Source organism: Sorex fumeus, unplaced genomic scaffold, assembly GCF_029834395.1.
Source record: "Sorex fumeus unplaced genomic scaffold, SorFum_2.1 ptg000064l, whole genome shotgun sequence".
Classification (NCBI taxonomy): Eukaryota; Metazoa; Chordata; class Mammalia; order Eulipotyphla; family Soricidae; genus Sorex; species Sorex fumeus.
In genome coordinates, this window is record NW_026606121.1 from 2729325 (window position 1) to 2747270 (window position 17946).

Sequence of the window (17946 nt, forward strand, 5' to 3'; positions counted from 1 at the left end):
ACGCACAGCTAAGGTAGTGGTAGTGGTTAAGTACCTGTATTTTGGAGTTTTTGTTTTGGTTCCAGGGTTGAAAGGGGGGCCTCACATATGCAAGGCAGTTTATTTCTAATCACTGCAAGTGTATTCTGCCATTTCCAGATAATATACCACTGGCTAAGTTAGGCCTTATTCCATCATATGAAATGCCAAGTATATTCACCTTACTAAAGGTTTTTTTTTTTTTTTTTTTAAGACAGCAGAGGGGGATTCAGGCACTTAATTTGCACGAAGCCAAACCCAGTTTGATCCCTGGCACTGCATATGGTCCCTCAAGCACTGACAGTAGTGACCCCTGAGCACTGCCAGATGTGGCCCCCAAACCAAATATATATTGCTTTAAAACATTAAAAAAAATCTTTTTGTCCAAGTCAAAAAATAGTTCTTAAAGAAGCAAATGAGGTTGTTAGGATAATAGAGCAGGTAACTCCTATTCAGACCAGGCTGGAATCCAGAGATCTGGCAAGAGGCTAGACTCCCGAGTCTACTCCCAAAGCCCAGAATGGATCACACCCAGCCGTGCTCAGAGCTTACTCCTGGCTCTGCATTCAGACCATATGGGAACCTGCTTGGCTGCATGCAAGGCAAACCCTCCCTGCTGTCCTATGACCCTGGCCCCAATCAACTGAGGATTTCTATGGATCCTTGTTTGACCTTGACAGGAACTGTCCAGTTTCCTGGTTCTGGCACTGACAGGCAGGGATGTATGTTCTCTACAAGGCCTTTCCACCCATGAGTTGATTTTTCACTCCCCGTTTTCCTCAACTCCTCTCTTGATCAAGTGGCAAGAAGAAGGAAACGTGATTGAAGACTCAAGGGGCAGGATTTACACACAGCTTTTCATGAAGTTATCACTTCATAACTTCGCTTTATTTCTTTGTGCTGACATTAGAAAGACTTCCACACAAACGGAAGAACTCCATAAAAAGATTTACCTGATAATCTTTATTGAGGATGTGAAAATAACTGAACCAGTGCTTCTTGCAGCAGGCGTGCACCGTGTGCTGAGGACTTGGCCGGCCCCACACTCACACCCAGGCACACTGTTCGTTTAGACACTGTCCTGACAGGCTGCGAATGATCGTGGTGTCTTGGGTGGAGCAACTGGAGAAGGCAGGGGTTCTTCATGCGGAGGTTCCAGCTCCTTGGATGCACCGTGCTCTCCAATGCATGGGCCCAGCTTGGGTTTGACTGACATGCACAAAAGAGGCGTGAGCTACTCCCCCTGGTCTCAGGAAGGATTTCCCAGCCTTCCTGCACACACTCAGAATCTTCTGAGGAGGATGAAAATACAGAAACCAGAAAACAGGGAGGAAAGTGATGTGAGTGAAGGAGACTGGGGACTGGTGCTGCAAGTCAAGGAGAAACGCCCAAGTCTGAGCATGGACATGGCTGCAGTAATCTTTTGGGGTTGTAAATTCAAGTCACAAACAGTAATTTATGTTCCACTCCTGGGGAGCGGAGTCCAAAGCGCATGAGGGTGTGGTTACATCTCCTAACAAAGACCAGGAACAATGAATCCTACTCGGCTCACCACAAGGTACTTGAGTGCAGCAAGCAAGCGTACTACTCCTTTAGTAAGCACTGTCAGCATCCAACACTTTAAAGTCAATAGTGCCCCACATAAGAAACAAGTCATCTATTTTTGTATTAAACAATGTAGTCAAAATCAATCCAATGGCAAAACCAGGATAGTGTCAATTTCCCTACAAAAGACAGGTTCAGATAACTAAACAAATGTTCTGCAGCCCTCCAGAGCTTTTTGTTTTGGGGTCACATCCAGCGGTGCTCAAGACTCACCTGGCTCAGAGCTCAGGAATCACTCCTGGTAGGGCTTGGGGAGCTTTATGGGGTGCCATAATCAAACCCAAACCCAGTTGGCTGTGTGCAAGGCAAGCAAAAGCAAGTAACCTACCCACTGTGCTATCGTTCCAGCTCCTTCCCTAGAACTTTTATTGCCAATTGAGAAAAGAATCATCCTGATACAGGATGTTTCAAAAGCCTAATTCATGAAAAAGACAATTCTATGTTTAACAAAATGTTTATTTGGGATGGTAACACAAGATAAATCATGCAAGAGCTCAGTCAAAACAACAAAAAATAAGAGCATAAGGAATGGCAATTGGTGCTGCGATGAAAGAAAAATGTCAATCGTACTACCCAGAAGTGTTAAGAAAAGCATTTTGAGTCTGAGCATGGACATGGCTGCAGTAATCTTTTCAGACTGTAAATTCAAGTCACAACTTATGTTCCCTTCCTGGGGGAACAGAGTCCTAAACCCAAATCATCAACGTGTTCCTAAAGACCCACATGCAAGATGGCTTCCCACAATTAAATGTTTCCAACAAGCTTGGGACAGACTCAAACTGACACTGCTTAGCAGGGGAGTAGGGCAGGCACCTTTGGTGACACTGAAATGAGACGCCATCTACATTGAGATTCTAAATGTTGGTCGAGAAAAGCTGGAGACTTGGAAGTGCTCTTGACAGCTGGAAACGTAGTGTAGTGACATCCTCACAGGACGCCCCTGGGAGGAGATACTAGGACGGAGATTCCAAATGGAAAGTAGTGTGTCTCAGATGCAAACAAGATAACTTTGCTTTTTGGTAAAATAAAATAAAATAAATATAGAGGAATGCAAGTTTGATAGATGAAAGAATATGTAATCTACCAACTGTCAAGGAATATAATTTCATTGCAGACACAGAAGAAAAATCAATCATTTCAAAGAATTAAAAAAAGTTTGCACTTATTCCTCACAAATCTTCACTTTTAGGACTACCCCAATTGAAGCTACACACTGGATTTATTAATACAGCATTAGGTTTCTTTGTGTAAAAAAATCTTTGTACATAGTAATAAAAAAAGATAAGGCAAGATGCATAAAACAGAAACCTTCTGGTTCTTTTTTGTCTGGGTTCTTCCAGAGCCACGGATGACTATCTGCAACCAAAGAGTGAAGTTTCTGCTTTTCTGTCTCAAGCATCTTGTGCCTCTGCTGTGGTAAGAATTCTGTCCGAGCACCCTGAAGGACAGATGCTGGGGATGTTCGCTGGCACTTATGCTGGCAGACTGAGCTTCTTTCCCTTGAGGACTAGAATTCAAGAGAGGAAGAGAAACAAGTTACTGATGTTGACAAGCTGACAGTTTCCTTCTTCCCATTCCTGGAAGTCTGTTTTACACAAATACTACATGGTAAGACACAAGGAAACAAACTCTGGGACCAGGAGTCATTTAATACTGCTGTCATGATTTAATAGAGATGGTTGCTTTTGTTTTGTTTTTGTTTTTGGGGGGTCACACCCAGCAGTATGCAGGGCTTACTCCTACGGTAAGTGTCCTACCTACTGTACTATTGCTCTGGCCCCTCTAGCTCTGGATTTTTAATAAAAATAAAGCAGCTATAGCCTAAATGCCCCTGAAGAGAGGGCAGGTCAGTAAATTCTAGTAGTACACATAAGAAAATACTCTTGTGACCACAAAAAAATAATGATTTCTGTTTATTGACAGGAAAAAAATGTGAATGTAGGGGAAAAAGCAGTATATGAAATAGCACCTACAGTTAAAATCATGTATTTGCATATGCAGAGAAGAATCTGGGGCCTCCCAGCAGTGCTCAGGGCTAGAGCCAGAGATCCTCAGTCACTGGGTTGGTGGCTGAATGCCTGGCTCTGGCAATGCAATGCTGCACAGGTCCAGTGGTGCTGGGGGTGACCAGGATGACACCCAGTGGTACCTGGAGGACTGTGGGAACTGGGGATTGGCCTCAGGACCTTGTATATACCAGACATGTGCTCAGCCCTGGAAGCTATTTCCTCTGCCTGGAACTATGTTTACTGAAACATTAACAATGATAATCTTGACTAGTAATATTTCAGGAAGACTGCTTTCCAAATTAGTAGATTTTTAAAATGGGGGGTGGGGGGTTACAGTGGGTAGGGCATTTGCCTTGTATGTGACCGATCTGGGTCCAATACCCAGCATCCCATATAGTCCCCCAAGCATAGCCAGGAGTAATTCCTGAGTGCAGAGCCAGGCGTAATCCTCTGAGCATTGCAGGGTGTGACCCAAAAAGCAAAAAAATTAAAAAAAAAAAACCTGGAAGTGTTTGGGCCACATGTGTTGCCAGGGATGGAACAGGGGTTGGTCACATGCAAGGCAAATGTCTTTACCCCTATACTACCTGTTTGGCCAACAATCAGTTCTTCGTGAACTTTTCATAATGGAAAGTTACCACAGGAGGAAAATAATAAGGCAAAAGAAAAGGAAAAGATAGACTGAAAACCCTAATACAAAATTTTGAGACTCTGGGTCCTGGCTGTGGCTCAGTGGTAATGTGCCTTGTATATATTCAATCCCTGGTTTCCATCCCAACATCATACACACATACACACCCCTAAAACAGACAACTCTTTTGACCACCTGCTCTACTTTATGAGCTAGAGACAGTCTCGGAAAACGACGAAAAGGACACAGTACGGTGGTGGTGGTGTGGGATGTGGCCCAACATACCTTTTGTGATGTACAAGTAGAAGAAGTCGCAATAAAGAATTGTCTGGACAACTCCAGCGACCACAGCAATGAGGTCAAAGAAGCCCTCGAAGTAGAAGCGCCAGATCCAGTTGACCAGATACAAAGCGCGGTAGAGGCCCAAGAAGAACAGGTAGTGGGTGGTGATGGTCTCCGCTTCCCCTGTCTTGCTGATCATGAACAGCTGGGGAAGGATGGCCACTGACTCCAGGTAGATGGAGAAGGTCCACAGAATCTGCCAGGAAAATGGGATGCTGTCAGCATCAGGGCCTGTGGTGAGCTCAGAGTGAAATGCCCCCCACAGTGGAGCAGCAGAGTGGGCAGCTGTGCAATACGGTGATCACAGAAGTGAAGTCACAAGAGGTAAGGCCCTCCTGATAGGGACCAGGGAACCCAGCCACCTGGGCCTCTCCCAGCAGTCATCACCTTCTCTCTCAGGTCTCAGGATTCCTGAGAATCTCCACAAAGGTTTCTCCTAGATCATCTAGTTCTCCTGTGAACTTGGGTACATTTCCAAATCCTCTGCCAGGCTCTCAATACTGATCATCAGGTCTCTTGAACTCCTTCATTGCTGTTTCCCTTACCAAAATTCTTTCCAAACCACCTAAATATTCTTCCCATTTTCCAGTCTCTACTCCCTTTTGATGTGGTTCAATCAAAGGGGTAAGAAATTAGAGTTGTAATTATGTAAATTCTCTGCCCAACATGGCAGTTTAGTCCCACTGACGACAGAAGGACTGGCAGCCCCTGTACCCTTCAAACCAAACCCAGGATGGAATCACAGGGAAGGAAGAGCAGCTGGAAGCTGGCCACAGCAATGCAAAGAACCAGGGCTGTGCAAACTGCTTTTGGTAATGCCAAGGAGTGCACCACCAGTGCAGGATCCAGACACGGTAAGGATGTGGAATGCCCAGGCATGAAGAGAACCAAGAGTGGGGAGAAGAGCACATTCTTCCAACACTCAGGTGAGCAGGGTACCATCAACTACCATCCAAGCTAAGTTTATTGCCAGAGAGCTCAGCAGTGACCTATGAGTAGGCACACCCAAATACCTCCTGTTCATAATTTCTTTATACTAAATAGCATATATTATACCAGAAGTTTGCCTGCTCAAAAACAAACAAAACAGAACCACCTCCACATTAACCGCAAACAGGTGTATTTGCCCAGGGAACCAGATGTACCCACTAACCACCTCACTCACCTCCAGAGGAGAGAAATCATGATTAACGAGAAATGAGAGGCCTCCCACAGGGACCACCAGAAACTCTACTCGGAAGGTGTCGTGATTCCCGTCATAGGTTGCCTTGAACTTCATGTAGATCAGGTACACGGTAGCATAGGAGCAGGCAATGTAGATCAGCTGGAAGCGAGAGAAGACCCCAGGTCAGCGGCCAATTTCTTCCTCACTGGTATTCAGAGTGGCTGGTAATTAAACCAGAGCTACAAGTCCATACACCCTGGCTCTCACTCCTCTAATTTAGTTTTGTCAGAGGAACCAGAACAAGCCAGGCTCCCCTGAAAGACAGGCATACCAGAAGGAAGGGGCACCCTGTTCATGCATTTTGAGTATCTGCAGTTATTTTTTATTTTCTTCTGGTTTTAGGGCCACCTCCAGAGGCACTTGGAAAGTCTTGACTCTGTGCACAGGATCTATCACTAGCTGTGCTTGAGGGACTAAGTCCCTGGGAATTTATTTTTGTTTGGTTTTAGGACCACACCCAGTGCTCAGTCCTGGCTCTGTGCTCAGGGATCACTCGTGACAGGGTGTGAGGGACCATGTAGGGTGATGGGGATTGAACCTGGGTTGTCTGTGTGCATAGTAAATGCCCTGGAGAAATTCAAATCTCTCCAGACCTAGTGCGAGGGATTTAAACCAGGGTAGGAAACATGCAAGGTAAGAACCTTACCCTACTTCTCTCTCCAGGTCCCGAATAAGTGCAGTTTTAACTTTCCTGGACAATGAACCTAGTCATTTGCAAGTAAGCAAATTACTTCCTAATTCTAGGCTTCCATGGCTTAGTAATGAAGTCAACAACCAAGTCCCATAAAAGTGCCAGTAAGCATTTATTTGTAGGATAAATGAAAGAGAATCAGAGTTGGGGAAAGAGACATAACATAGAGGGTTCCCCCCCCTTTTTTGGTGGGTGTGGGGGGATCACAGCTAGTGATGTTCAGGGGTTACTCCTGCCTCTACACTCAAGAATTACTCCTGGTGGTACTCGGGGGATCGAACCCAGGTTGGTTTTGTGCAAGGCAAATCCTCCTTACCTGCTGTAATATCACACCAGCCCCATAACACAAAGTTTAAAGGGCTGGCCTGCATCCCTCTGACCCCAGTTCAAACCCCTGGCACTGATCCTTCAAACACACTAAGGGCCATCCTGGGCACTGCTGGGTGTGCCTGCACCCCCACCCCTCCCAACTCTCAAACCCTAAAAGGAAAAAAAGAAGCCATATTCAGTTCATATCCTGAGAGTCCCTCAGCTTTCCTTCATGGCACCTGTGTCAAATGACAGTCATCTGTTTGGTACTACGAGTGACAAGTGTATTCTTGCATACCAGATTCTGTTTGTTGGGCTAGAGCAACGTTTTAGCCAGTACGGTGATGCTTTGTACACAGCAGACCTGGGTTCAATCTCTGGCTCCCCATGTTCCACCAGGAGTGATCCCAGAGTGTAGAGACATGAGTAAGCCCTGAGCATCACCATGTCCTGCCCCAAAACAAAAACAAATACCCTCCTTTGTCTTCTGCCTCCTCTTGGAACTGGGCAAGTGTTGGCCTGGGACATTCAGTACAGTAAGGCTGGGATAAAGGACCGTGTGAAGAAGCCAACGACTTCCCTGATTTGGAGCATGCACCATCAAGATGTTTGGTGGTATGGGCTGGAGCAATGGTTCAGTGGGTAGGGTCTTTGCCATGCATGCAGCCAATTCAGGTTCAATACCCTAAACCCATACAGGTTCCCAAGCAGCACATCCTTAAATCTTAGAGAAATTGCTTTGTAACAAAACATTTAACAGTAACAATTTTCCTTGATACATGTATAAAGTGGTCTAAAAGCACTGGAGTAAAAAAGATATCTAATCATCTTTTTTGGGATGCTTGTAAGGGATATATGGTCTCCCAAAATATACCTGTGGGGTTATATGCCTACCTGGGCTGGAAGTTTGACTGCTCCAGGCCCAATACACCCTGGGGAGGGGAACACATAGTACTGCAGACTGGGGGCCAGAGAGATGGACAGTGGGGAGGGTGCCTGCCCTCCTATTGAACATAGTTGATCTGGGTTCAATCCCTGGAACCCCATATGGTCCCCTGAGGACTTCCAGGAGTGATCCCTGAGTGCAGAGCCAGGAATAACCCTGATTCTCACCAGTATGGCACCAAGAGCCCCAACCCCTCACCCCCCACAAAAAGTACTGGTGACTGAATCTGGAACTGCAAGTAGGCGCAGTGCTCCAGTCCTTTCAGCTACCTCCCTATCCCCCACATTATTATTGAAAATTTTCAAATACACAGTTGGTCTTCAACAATTTCCATAAACCAAAGAATTATGGATAAAATACATTCTCTTAGACACCATATCATACCTTCATAGATGTATTATACAATGAAATAAATGAAGTAAAAAGATCCAGGTAACGGGTAGTGAAGACCAGTGCAAAGAGAAGCTGGCTTTTCCCAGATATACCTAAAGAAACAAAAGGAGGTTATCAGATACATCTTGAAACAGTCCATGATTCATTCTTTTTCGCTTTTTTTTTTTTTTTGGTTTTTGGGTCACATTCGACGATGCACAGGGGTTACTCCTGGCTCATGCACTCAGGAATTATTCTTGGCTGCGCTCAGGGGACCATATGGGATGCAGGGAATCGAACCCAGGTTGGCCGCGTGCAAGGCAAATGCCCTACCCGCTGTGCTATCACTCCAGCCCCTCCATGATTCATTCTTTAGGAAACACTGAGTACTGAACACTGGGAAGGGGGCTCCAGGGTCAAAAACCAAATTCTGGGATGACTAAAACCAAGCTGTTTCAGTGGTCAGAGAGACCATACAGTACAGGGTGCTTGCCTTACATGCAGTTGATGCAGGTTTGATTCCCGGCGTCGCATATGGTCCCCCGAGCTCACTAAGCCTTATTTTTGTGTGCAAAGCTAGGAGTAAGCCTGTACACTGCTGGGAAGCTCTTAACAACTTTTCTTACTATTACTCTGGCCAAGTGACTTACTAAAGCCAACACTAGTGGACCAAAACAGCTCACATGAACGTCGTTTCAGCTCCGAGATCTTATTTCAGTCATGTAGCATGTCTACTTTTCTTACATCTATATTTGATCAAATATTTATGTGAAAAAAGATGTGAACTAAAGTTTTCAAATGCTGGAAAGTAAATTCATTAAGAAAACTGAAGTCAGGCTGGCGAGAAAATTCAATGCAACAAATGCTTGCTTGAGTGCAGGTCACCCTGGTTTGATCCTAGGCACACGGTCCCCTGAGCAACCCAGCCAAGAGTAGCACCCTAAGCAATGTCTGGTGTGGCCCAATAAACAACAACCAAAAAAAGAAAGCGAAAGAGACTCAAGTCTGTCTAGAGTCTGAAGCCACCCACCCTCATGGCAAACTTCACACAGGACATCTTAGCAAGAATGCATTTAAGCAGAAATGTGAACTGCACCCACACTCCTCCAGAATGTGGATATTCCATTGTTGTGAATTTACAAAACAACCTTATAGCTGGAACATCTAAAAACCTAGATGTAACAATGTTGCTTTTTTATGTATGAATGACTGCAGCTCCAACCTATTCACAAACACCTGTACAGAAAGGGATTCTCCTGCACCCACCAGCAGTAACCCAGTCTTGGTTAACTGCAGAGCTAATCAGGACTTCTGCTCCTTTTGTTTTGCCCCAATAAAAGGAAAATTTGTGTACTCTAGTAGCAATGTTGCAAAGGACACATGGTTGATATGGAGCACTCAGAGAGAGAGCAAAGACAGACTTGGAGAAAGCGGAGTTCACATGCAGTTCACATGCCTGAAGAGATCAATTTTCAGTTTATTTCCTATATGATTCATGTTTATATGTGTGTGTGTGTGTGTGTGTGTGTGTGTGTGTGTATATATACACACACACACATATATATATGTTCCTTTAAAAAAAAAAGGTTTGATTTTGGGCCACACCCAGTGGCCCAAAAACAAATGCTCAGGGTTTATTCCTGGCAGACTCTGGGGACATATGGGGTGCTGGGGATAAACATAGGAATCACCCATGTGCAAGGCAAATGCCCAACCTTCTGTACTATTGCGCCAACCCTTCTTTTCGATCTTTAATTTTTTAAATTTTTTGCTTTTTGGGTCACACCCGGCGACACACAGGGGTTACTCCTGGCTCTGCGATCAGGAATTACCCTGGCGGTGCTCAGGAGACCATAAGGGATGCTGGGAATAGAACCCGGGTTGGCCATGTGCAAGGCAAATGCCCTACCCGCTGTGCTATTGCTCCAGCCCCTCTTTTCTATCTTTTAAATATAAAGTTGAGGGGCCAGGAACACAGTTCAAAGGGCTAGAGAACATGATCTGCATGTAGGATCTCCAGGCTCAATGCCTGGTCTAGAAGAGTCCCTGATCACCTGCTGGGAGTAACTTCTGAGAACAGAAACAGGAGTAGTCCCTGAACATAGCCAGGTGTGGCCCCAAAAACAAACCAAAAGATGTGAGGGACCAGAGGGATAGTTTGGCAGATAAGGTACTTGCCTTGCTTGAGCACTGGTGGGTGTGGCCCCCAAATAAAACAAACACAGTAAAGGAAACATGTGATGGGCAAACCTTGATGTCAAGGTTTTATCAAAGGAGATTTCAGTAGCAAGCAGATTGGGAATTCTGTCCTTTCAGTATTCCTATAAATCAAATCCAGGGACAGCTTCTCACTATTATGCTCCCCTTTGCCAGACAGGCCTTTGGCAATCTGACAAATCTCTGAAGACAATCCATCTCCCTTGGTGCTGCTGATTCACTCAGCAGCTATAGAACAACGGGATCTGCCTCACACATGCTGCTCCTGATACAGTACTTACAAAATCCAACCCTGACAGTCTGGGAGCCTGCTGTGCCTCACACCTGTAGACACCCAGGTCTCTATAAGTCGAAGTCATTTGGGCGTTCTGTGCTACGGGGGCCAATACACAGCAGAGCAAAGAAAACATGCTGAGACAACAAATGAAATCAAATAGAATGCATTTTATTCTCATGGAATCGGATAAATGATCATTTTGTAGGATTTTGAGACAACTTCTAGCACATAGTCATACTATTGTCCAAGCAGACCATGTGCTCTGGGCGCTGCCCTAATCCACTATAGCCTAAGGGTGGGTGAGAGTCAGTGGCCCGAGCAGCAGTGTGTGGCCCTGAAGCTAGTTTCCTGGCACTGACAGGGTGCAGAAGCAGCCATGCTGAGCATCTGAGGCGCTTCCAAGGTGCTACTCAAGCCTCTCTGGTCTGGAATCCAGTTAATAAAAGCAGCAGCTTCTGCCTTTAAAACAAACAAACCAACCGGGGCCAGGAAGATGGGTCAGAGGACTGGAGCACAAGCTTATAGCATGCAGAAGTCCATCCTGGGTTCAAGTCTCAGCACTGTGCGAGTCCCTGAGCGCTAGCAGGAGTGGCCCTAAAAACTGAAAAAACAAAAGACAGAAGCTGGAAATACAGTCCATCTTGAGAGGAAGGTCAGAGATCCTAGCTGAAGACAGGCAAGGGGCAGTGACCTCCTTCTAGAGGGAAAATCTACAACTGAACCAGAGACATTCCCAAGGTTAATTTCTCTATCCTGAAAACAAAGCTCCAGAAGGCTATCAGGTAACAAATTCTCACAGAATTATTTCTCTGAGCATACCGAGGAATCTCTTTTTTGCTTGGGGGGAGGGGCGGGGGGAATGTAGGAGCTAAACCCTACAATGCTCAGGGAATCATACAGGATGCTAGGGATCAAACCCGGGTCAGCCACATGCAAGCAAGCTGTACTATGGCTCCAATCCCTGGAGCAGTGACCTTTAAGCACACCTTCTACCTCCATTTTAAGTTCATCTTTCTAGGTTTCTTACAATTCCCTTCTCTTTATGGTATTGCTATTTGCCCCTCAAAACAGAGAAATATGTTTTGATTTTATGATTTGCTTTTTTAGCTTCTATCTCATATTTATCTTCCCTTGTTAGTATTTCTAGTTCATTTGTTTTAAAGTCTGCATAGTGGTCCACTGTGTAAAAGTACCAACATATATTCAGCCCTCCATTAATGAAAACTGGTTTGCTTACAAGTTTCATTATAAAAACTGCATGGAATGGCCAAAGCAATAGTCTGCAAGTAAGGTACTTGCCTTGTGCACAGTCACAGTTAGTCTCCTGAGTACTGCCAGGAGTGATCCCTGAGCACAGAACCAAGAGTGTTTGTTTGTTCCCCAGACCAAAAGCAACCTCTCACTCCCGTCCCCCCACCCCACAAAAAAAGAAAAAAAACCAACTGCAAAGGCTGGTTAGGGTATATGCCAAGCTTATGCCCAACTGGGTTTGATTCTCAGCACATGGTGCCCTGAGAATCCCCAGAGGCCACTGTAGTTGTCTGCAGGGGCCCAGCACTTCATGAGTACCAGCTGGGAAGCAAAAAAAAAAAAAAAACAAAAACTGCAAGGACATAGTTTTTCCCTAGAAACCATTCCTCCCTCTCACACACATTAATATAAAGATGTCCTACAAACATCTTTATACCTGTAGTTTTTTCACATATGATAATTTCTATGACTCCCTAGAATTGATGGGCTCCCTAGAATTGCACAAAGCCCCAAGTTTTGACATACTGTCCAATTTCCCTTAGGAAGAATGTGTCAATTTTCATACTAATACTAGGTAAGAAAGCTTCCCCTTTTTTTTGTTTTTGGACCACACCTGGCAGTGCTCAGGGACTACACTCATGGCAGTACTTAGGGGTCTCACCCAGAGGTGCTTGGGCAACTGTGTGGTTCCAGGGACCAAATCCTGACCCTACATGCAAAGTATGTGTAGAGTCTTCTAAGTCACCCCCCAGCAAGAATATGCCATAGTGCACAAGGATGTTGCATACCTATTGTATAATACGGATGTTGTATACCTGGCCCCAAGAGGACAGGAGACTCTTTAATAGCCACATCCTTGGGGCTGGAGCAATAGCATAGCAAGTAGGGTGCTTGCCTTGCATGCAGTCAACCGGTTTCGATTCCCAGCATCCCACATGGTCCCCAACCTTGAGTGCAAAGTTCAGGAGTAAGCCCTGAACGCCACTGGGTGTGGCCCCAAAACAAAACAAAAATCTATCTTAACTACTAGTAGGAATGGTTTTCCCATACTTAACTAAGCTTCTATTAACTGCCAACTTAGCCCACTTCTTTTCTATCAGTAAAAGGTAAAGGTAAAGGTAAAGGCCCTCCCGTTGATCGTCGATTTGCTCGAGCGGGCCCAGTAACGTCTCCATTGGAGACTTTTGTTGTTACTGTGTCTGGCATATCGAATACGTCACGGGGAGCTTGCCAGGCTCTGCCGTGCGGGCGAGATACTCTCGGTAGCTTGCCGGGCTCTCCAAGAGGGGCGAAGGAATCGAACTCGGGTCAGCCATGTTGGCCGCTTGTAAGGCGAAAGCCCTACCCGCTGTGCTATCGCTCCAGCCCCTCTGCTTATTGTTTTTAACTGATTGTATTCTGATTAAGTTATAGTTTGGGGAAAGCAGTCATTTGCTTTCTCATGAGCCCATCTGTCCTTGTAGGAGCAATGTATGAGCAGACTTTAGTTGTGTGGCCATCAGCAAAACTCTGACATGACCCTTAAGAGGTCTCCAACACACAGAGAAGTCAGAGACATCTTCCTTAGGATCCCACTTAACAGCTATCAGATTTACTGCCTAATCAAATTAAGAGAAAAAAAAAGATTTACTATAATACAGTATGATGGCCCATATATGTGTCAAAGCCACACTTGCCAGTGCTTAGGGTTTACCTGTGGCGGTGCTTATGGGATAATGTGTGGTGCCAGGGAGCAAACCCAAGTCAGCTCTGTGCAAACCAGGTGCCTTGCTGCTGTACCATCTCTCTGGTCTGACAGCCTGTATTTTACACTTCCCACATGTGTTTCATTTCAGCTAACCAGCAGCTTCCTTGGGAGCAGGACCTTAACAACTGCAGGCTGCTGCTCTTAAATAGTGTCTCCACTAGGTTCACACCTAGTAAGCTGTCAATGTTTGGAGCACTTACTACTCAAAGGTCCGGCACTCAAAAGGACAAAGGTGACAGCAGCTAGAAAGAAGTTGTGAAAGTGCTGCAAAGGCTTCCTGTACTAAATAAATGTCCAATCAATCGTGGCGGAGCATGAGACAGGGGGAACGCCACCAGTAATGTAAGCACTTCTGTGCGCCTACAGGAAAATGCATTAACAAAATCTCCACCTACAAGCGAACGGTGCTGCTTCTGCCAAAGGCATACTGATCCATGCTCAGGACAAGAATGAAGGTGAGAGCTCAAAGGGCTAATGTGCCTGTGAGGGACCTGGGTTTGAGCTCGAATTCCTCAAAGGAACCTCAACACCACAACGGGGGTTCTCCCTGAGTACAGCTAGATATGCCCCCAAACACAGTAAGGAAAAAAGTGACAACTTGAGTTTACAGTGGATTTAAAGTACAATGACCATTCAGGACCACGGGAAATGCACTTAAGACACCAGCAGCCACAGAAGGCTGACACTGCACTAAGCCTAGATCAAGTTCCTGACTGCTCCCCAACTACTTGCCACACATACTTTAAAATGGGTTCCTTAAAACAGAAGTTCTCAAAGCAGCCAGGAAAACACAACCTCCAGCTTCTTGTCCTAGCCGCCTCCTCGTAGGGAAAGCTCCCGGCTTCTGTGGCTGGGCTGCAGGCATGGGCAAAACAGGTGCCAAATCCTAAAATAACTTCAAACCAGTATTTTCAAAGTGAGAAACACAACCAAGAGGCACGTGTCTCCTATTCCAGTTATCTGAGAAACTCATATCAAATTCTTACTCTTTCAAAACGTCTCCCAACAACTTTTATAATTTAGGATGGAAAACTTTGGTGTTTAATTCGAAGTAAAGATCTTGGTGATTTTGAAACATAAAGGATCAGGAAATCTTTTGTACAGGAACTAAAACTAACCTAACTCTAAAAAGAAGGATTTTATAATAACCTATAATTATAGGTTAACTGTAGGACTACTTGACAAGCACATATAAACTTAAATGTTCTTACTATGCTGAAATATTTTAATTTTTCTAAATGCTTCTAAGTCTCCTAAATGAAAATACCAAACAAAAAAATAAAACAGCAAATTTCTCTAGTCTTACCACTCAAGGTTTTTTTGAGAATTCTATTTCAGAGTCACACTAAATTCTCCCAAATATGTAGACACTTAATTTGGATCCACACTTAGGAAATAGTATGCTTCCCTGCTTAATAACTTGCCAACCGAAGGAGTTTCTGAGAAACAGTAACATGGAGACTAACTCGGCTCAACTCATTATGCTACACACTTAAACAAATACAATATTAGTTCAATTTTGTCTGAGAAAAGCAGATAATTTATTCAAAAACCTGCACTGTGAGTTGCTGAAACTAATCTAATGACCTCAGACTCAGGTGTACCCCACACAGAACAGACACAATAGCCCCCACTGCCAAGGTGTGCGGGTGTGTGTGAGGGAGAGAGGAAGAGGTGGGGGGAGGTGGAGGAGAGAGAGAAAGGGATCATACTCAGGAAGTGTGAAAGATGCTGGAATTACAGTGGGTGTGTGAGAGATGCTGGACTCACAGTGGGTATGTGTGAGAGAGATGCTAAATTCACAGTGGGTGTGCATGAGAGAGACGCTGGACTCAAGGTGGGTGTGTATGAGATACTGGACTCACAGTTATGTGTGTATGGGAGAGATACTGGATTCACAGCGGGTACGTGTTTGTGAGGGGTGTGTGTGTAAGAGAGAGAAAGAGAGAGGGAAAGGAAGAGAGAGAGAGATAATGGACTCAGTGGATGTGTGAGATGCTGGGTTCAGTTGGGTGGGGTGTGTGAATTGCTGGACTCACAGTGTGTCTCTGTGTGTGTGTGTGTGTGTGTGTGCACATGCATGTGTGTGTGTATGTGTGAGAGAGAGGCTGGATTCAGTTGGTGTATGTGAGATTCTGGACTCATAGTGGGTATGTGTGAGATGCTGGACTCACTCACAGTGTGTGTGTGTGTGTGTGTGTGTGTGAGAGAGAGAGAGAGAGAAAGAGAAAGAGAGATGAAAGAGAGATAGATATGCCAGACTTGCAGGTGTGTGTGTGTGTGTGTGTGTGAGAGTGAGAGTGAGAGAGAGAGAGAGAGAGAGAGAGAGAGATATGCTGGACTCACAGTGGGGTGCGTGTGTGAGAAAGAGATGCTAGACTCAAAATTTTATGTGTGTGTGTGAGAGAGAGATGCTAAGCTCACAGTTGCGTATGAGTGAGGGGGGATGCTGGTCTCACAGTGGGGTGTGTGTGAGAGATGCTAAACTCACAGCTGTGTGAGTGAGAGAGAGACACACAGAGAGAGATGCTGGACTCACGGTGGGATGCATGTGTGAGAGATGCTAGACTCACAGTTGCATGTGTGTGTGTGTGAGACAGAGAGAGAGAGATGCTGGACTCACAGTTGTGTGTGTGTGTGTGTGTAAGAAATGCTGGAGTCACAGTTGTGCGTGTGTGAGAGATGCTGGACTCACAGTTTTGTGTGTGTGTGTGTGAGTGAGAGAGAGAGATGCTGGACTTACAGTGGGGTGCGTGTGTGATGCTGGGGTCACACTGGGGCATGTGCCGATGTTGGGGTAACCCACACCTCCTGCACAGACAGCACTCCCCACTGCTGCTGCTCCCTAGTTTGGTTTGAGGAGGGGGCGGGTCCCTCCTTCACGGGCACATGCAGGCCTGCCGGACCGGGCACTGCCAGCCAGAACCCTGTGGGCCAGGACTTTGACCCCTTGGAGTTCAAAGGTCTTTCCAGAGTGGGGCGCGGCCAGCGGGAGTGGGCAAAAGGGGTCGCGGTCGTCTTCGGGATTCCGGCGAAGCGGGGGTCCCCCGAAGCCTGTCACCCCCGGGGTTCCCGGCGGGGGCCACCTCAAAGCCCACCTCGACCACCGGCCTTTGGGGCCGAGCGCCTCCCCGCTCACGGTGACGTGGAGGCTGCCGGGGGACCCCCGAGGACCCCGAGGCGAGCGTGTGTGTCGGCACGCAGGGCCCCTGAGTGCCTCCCCCAGCCGCCCGAGCTGCCCCCTGAGAAACGCCCTGGCCCTCCCCACGCCCCTCCAGCCGCGGGGCCCTCGAGTCGGGGCGCAGCCCCCCGCCAGGCAGGGCCGGGTGGGACCCGGCGCGGGGTGACCTCCGGGACGGCCACGTCAGGCCGGCGGCGCCGCCCGCCCCCCCGCAAGCTTCCCCGCCGCGCGCGCCCGTCAGCCCGCCGAGGGGGTGTGTCGGGGCGCCGGGACCCGCCGCGGGCCGGGGGCGGCGGAGCCCGGCGGGGCCTCCCGGCGAGCCGGCCCCGCGCCTCAGCCGCGCCTCAGCCTCGCCTCAGCCGGCCCGGCCGCTCACCGGCGCACGAGCGCGTCTTCCAGATCTTCAGCAGCAGGATGACGATGGCCGCCAGGTGGGACAGGTCCCCTGTCAGCCGGAAGATGTTCATGGCGGCGGCGGGCGGCGCGGCGACCCGGAGCTCGGCGGCGCCTGAGAGGAAGCGGCGAAGATGGCGAGAGCGGGCGCGACGTGGCCGGGGACGTGGCCGAACTGCCGGCGCGCGCGGGGCAGCCTGGGAAGGGGCCTCCGCCCCGCCCCCGCCCCGCCCCTTAAAGGGGCCGCGCCCCCGCTCCCGCCGCGCCCTGAGCGCCGGCTCCCACGTCGCCTTCCCCAGCGCCCCGACGACGCGTAGCCAACTTTCCCAGACCGCGTTTCCGGCTCCCCCGCGGGTGCCAGCGATTTCCTTTCATGTTTGAAATGACACTCCGTTGTCAGGGATTTTTTTTTCCCCCTCTCTCCTCCCACTGATCTCAAGAGCTGTGCAGGCTAATGTATGACAAAGAGGAAAATCCAGAGGGAAGCCTTGGACGGAGGCGACGTGGCGGGGTCCGGACGGGGGCACGCGGCTCGGCGGGGTGTGGGGCGGGGAGAGGTTGGGGGGGATGGTCGGAAGGTTTTACCCTCCTAGGCACTGTCTCTGGGAAAGAAAGGGGTAACATCAGGTAGATCGGGGAGTGTTTCTGTAAGGTAATGGAAAGAAAGAAAATTACAAAGACTACGAAGTCAGCAAAATCCACTGCAGAATTTGCAGGACTCATTGCTGAATG

At 47.4% G+C, this 17946-nt stretch overlaps 1 protein-coding gene across 2 annotated transcripts; it reads right to left on the reverse strand.

The window, feature by feature from the left end:
* Positions 1-961: 961 nt before the first annotated feature.
* Positions 962-17407, reverse strand: KDELR2 (KDEL endoplasmic reticulum protein retention receptor 2). 2 transcript variants are annotated; one of them, XM_056128543.1, is made up of 5 exons: positions 17198-17401; positions 8161-8261; positions 5771-5929; positions 4549-4801; positions 962-3130 (listed from the first exon to the last, which is right to left on the reverse strand). In XM_056128543.1, exons 1-5 carry the CDS (start codon positions 17286-17288, stop codon positions 3096-3098), a joined length of 639 nt encoding a protein of 212 aa, XP_055984518.1. In that variant the 5' UTR covers positions 17289-17401; the 3' UTR covers positions 962-3095. The 2 variants fall into 2 exon arrangements, with proteins under 2 accessions (XP_055984518.1, XP_055984519.1); XM_056128544.1 differs by lacking the exon at positions 4549-4801 and having other exon boundaries at positions 17198-17407.
* Between the last annotated feature and the right edge of the window lie 539 nt (positions 17408-17946).

What these genes read in the sequence shown, in the direction of transcription:
- KDELR2 (XM_056128543.1), bottom strand. Translation starts at nt 17,288, where the DNA reads ATGAACATCTTCCGGCTGACAGGGGACCTGTCCCACCTGGCGGCCATC. An exon ending in GAAGACGCGCTCGTGCGCCG is followed by an intron (nt 8,262 to 17,197) that starts GTGAGCGGCCGG and finishes TTGTTTCTTTAG; the next exon opens with GTATATCTGGGAAAAGCCAG. An exon ending in TGTATAATACATCTATGAAG is followed by an intron (nt 5,930 to 8,160) that starts GTATGATATGGT and finishes TCTCGCTTCCAG; the next exon opens with CTGATCTACATTGCCTGCTC.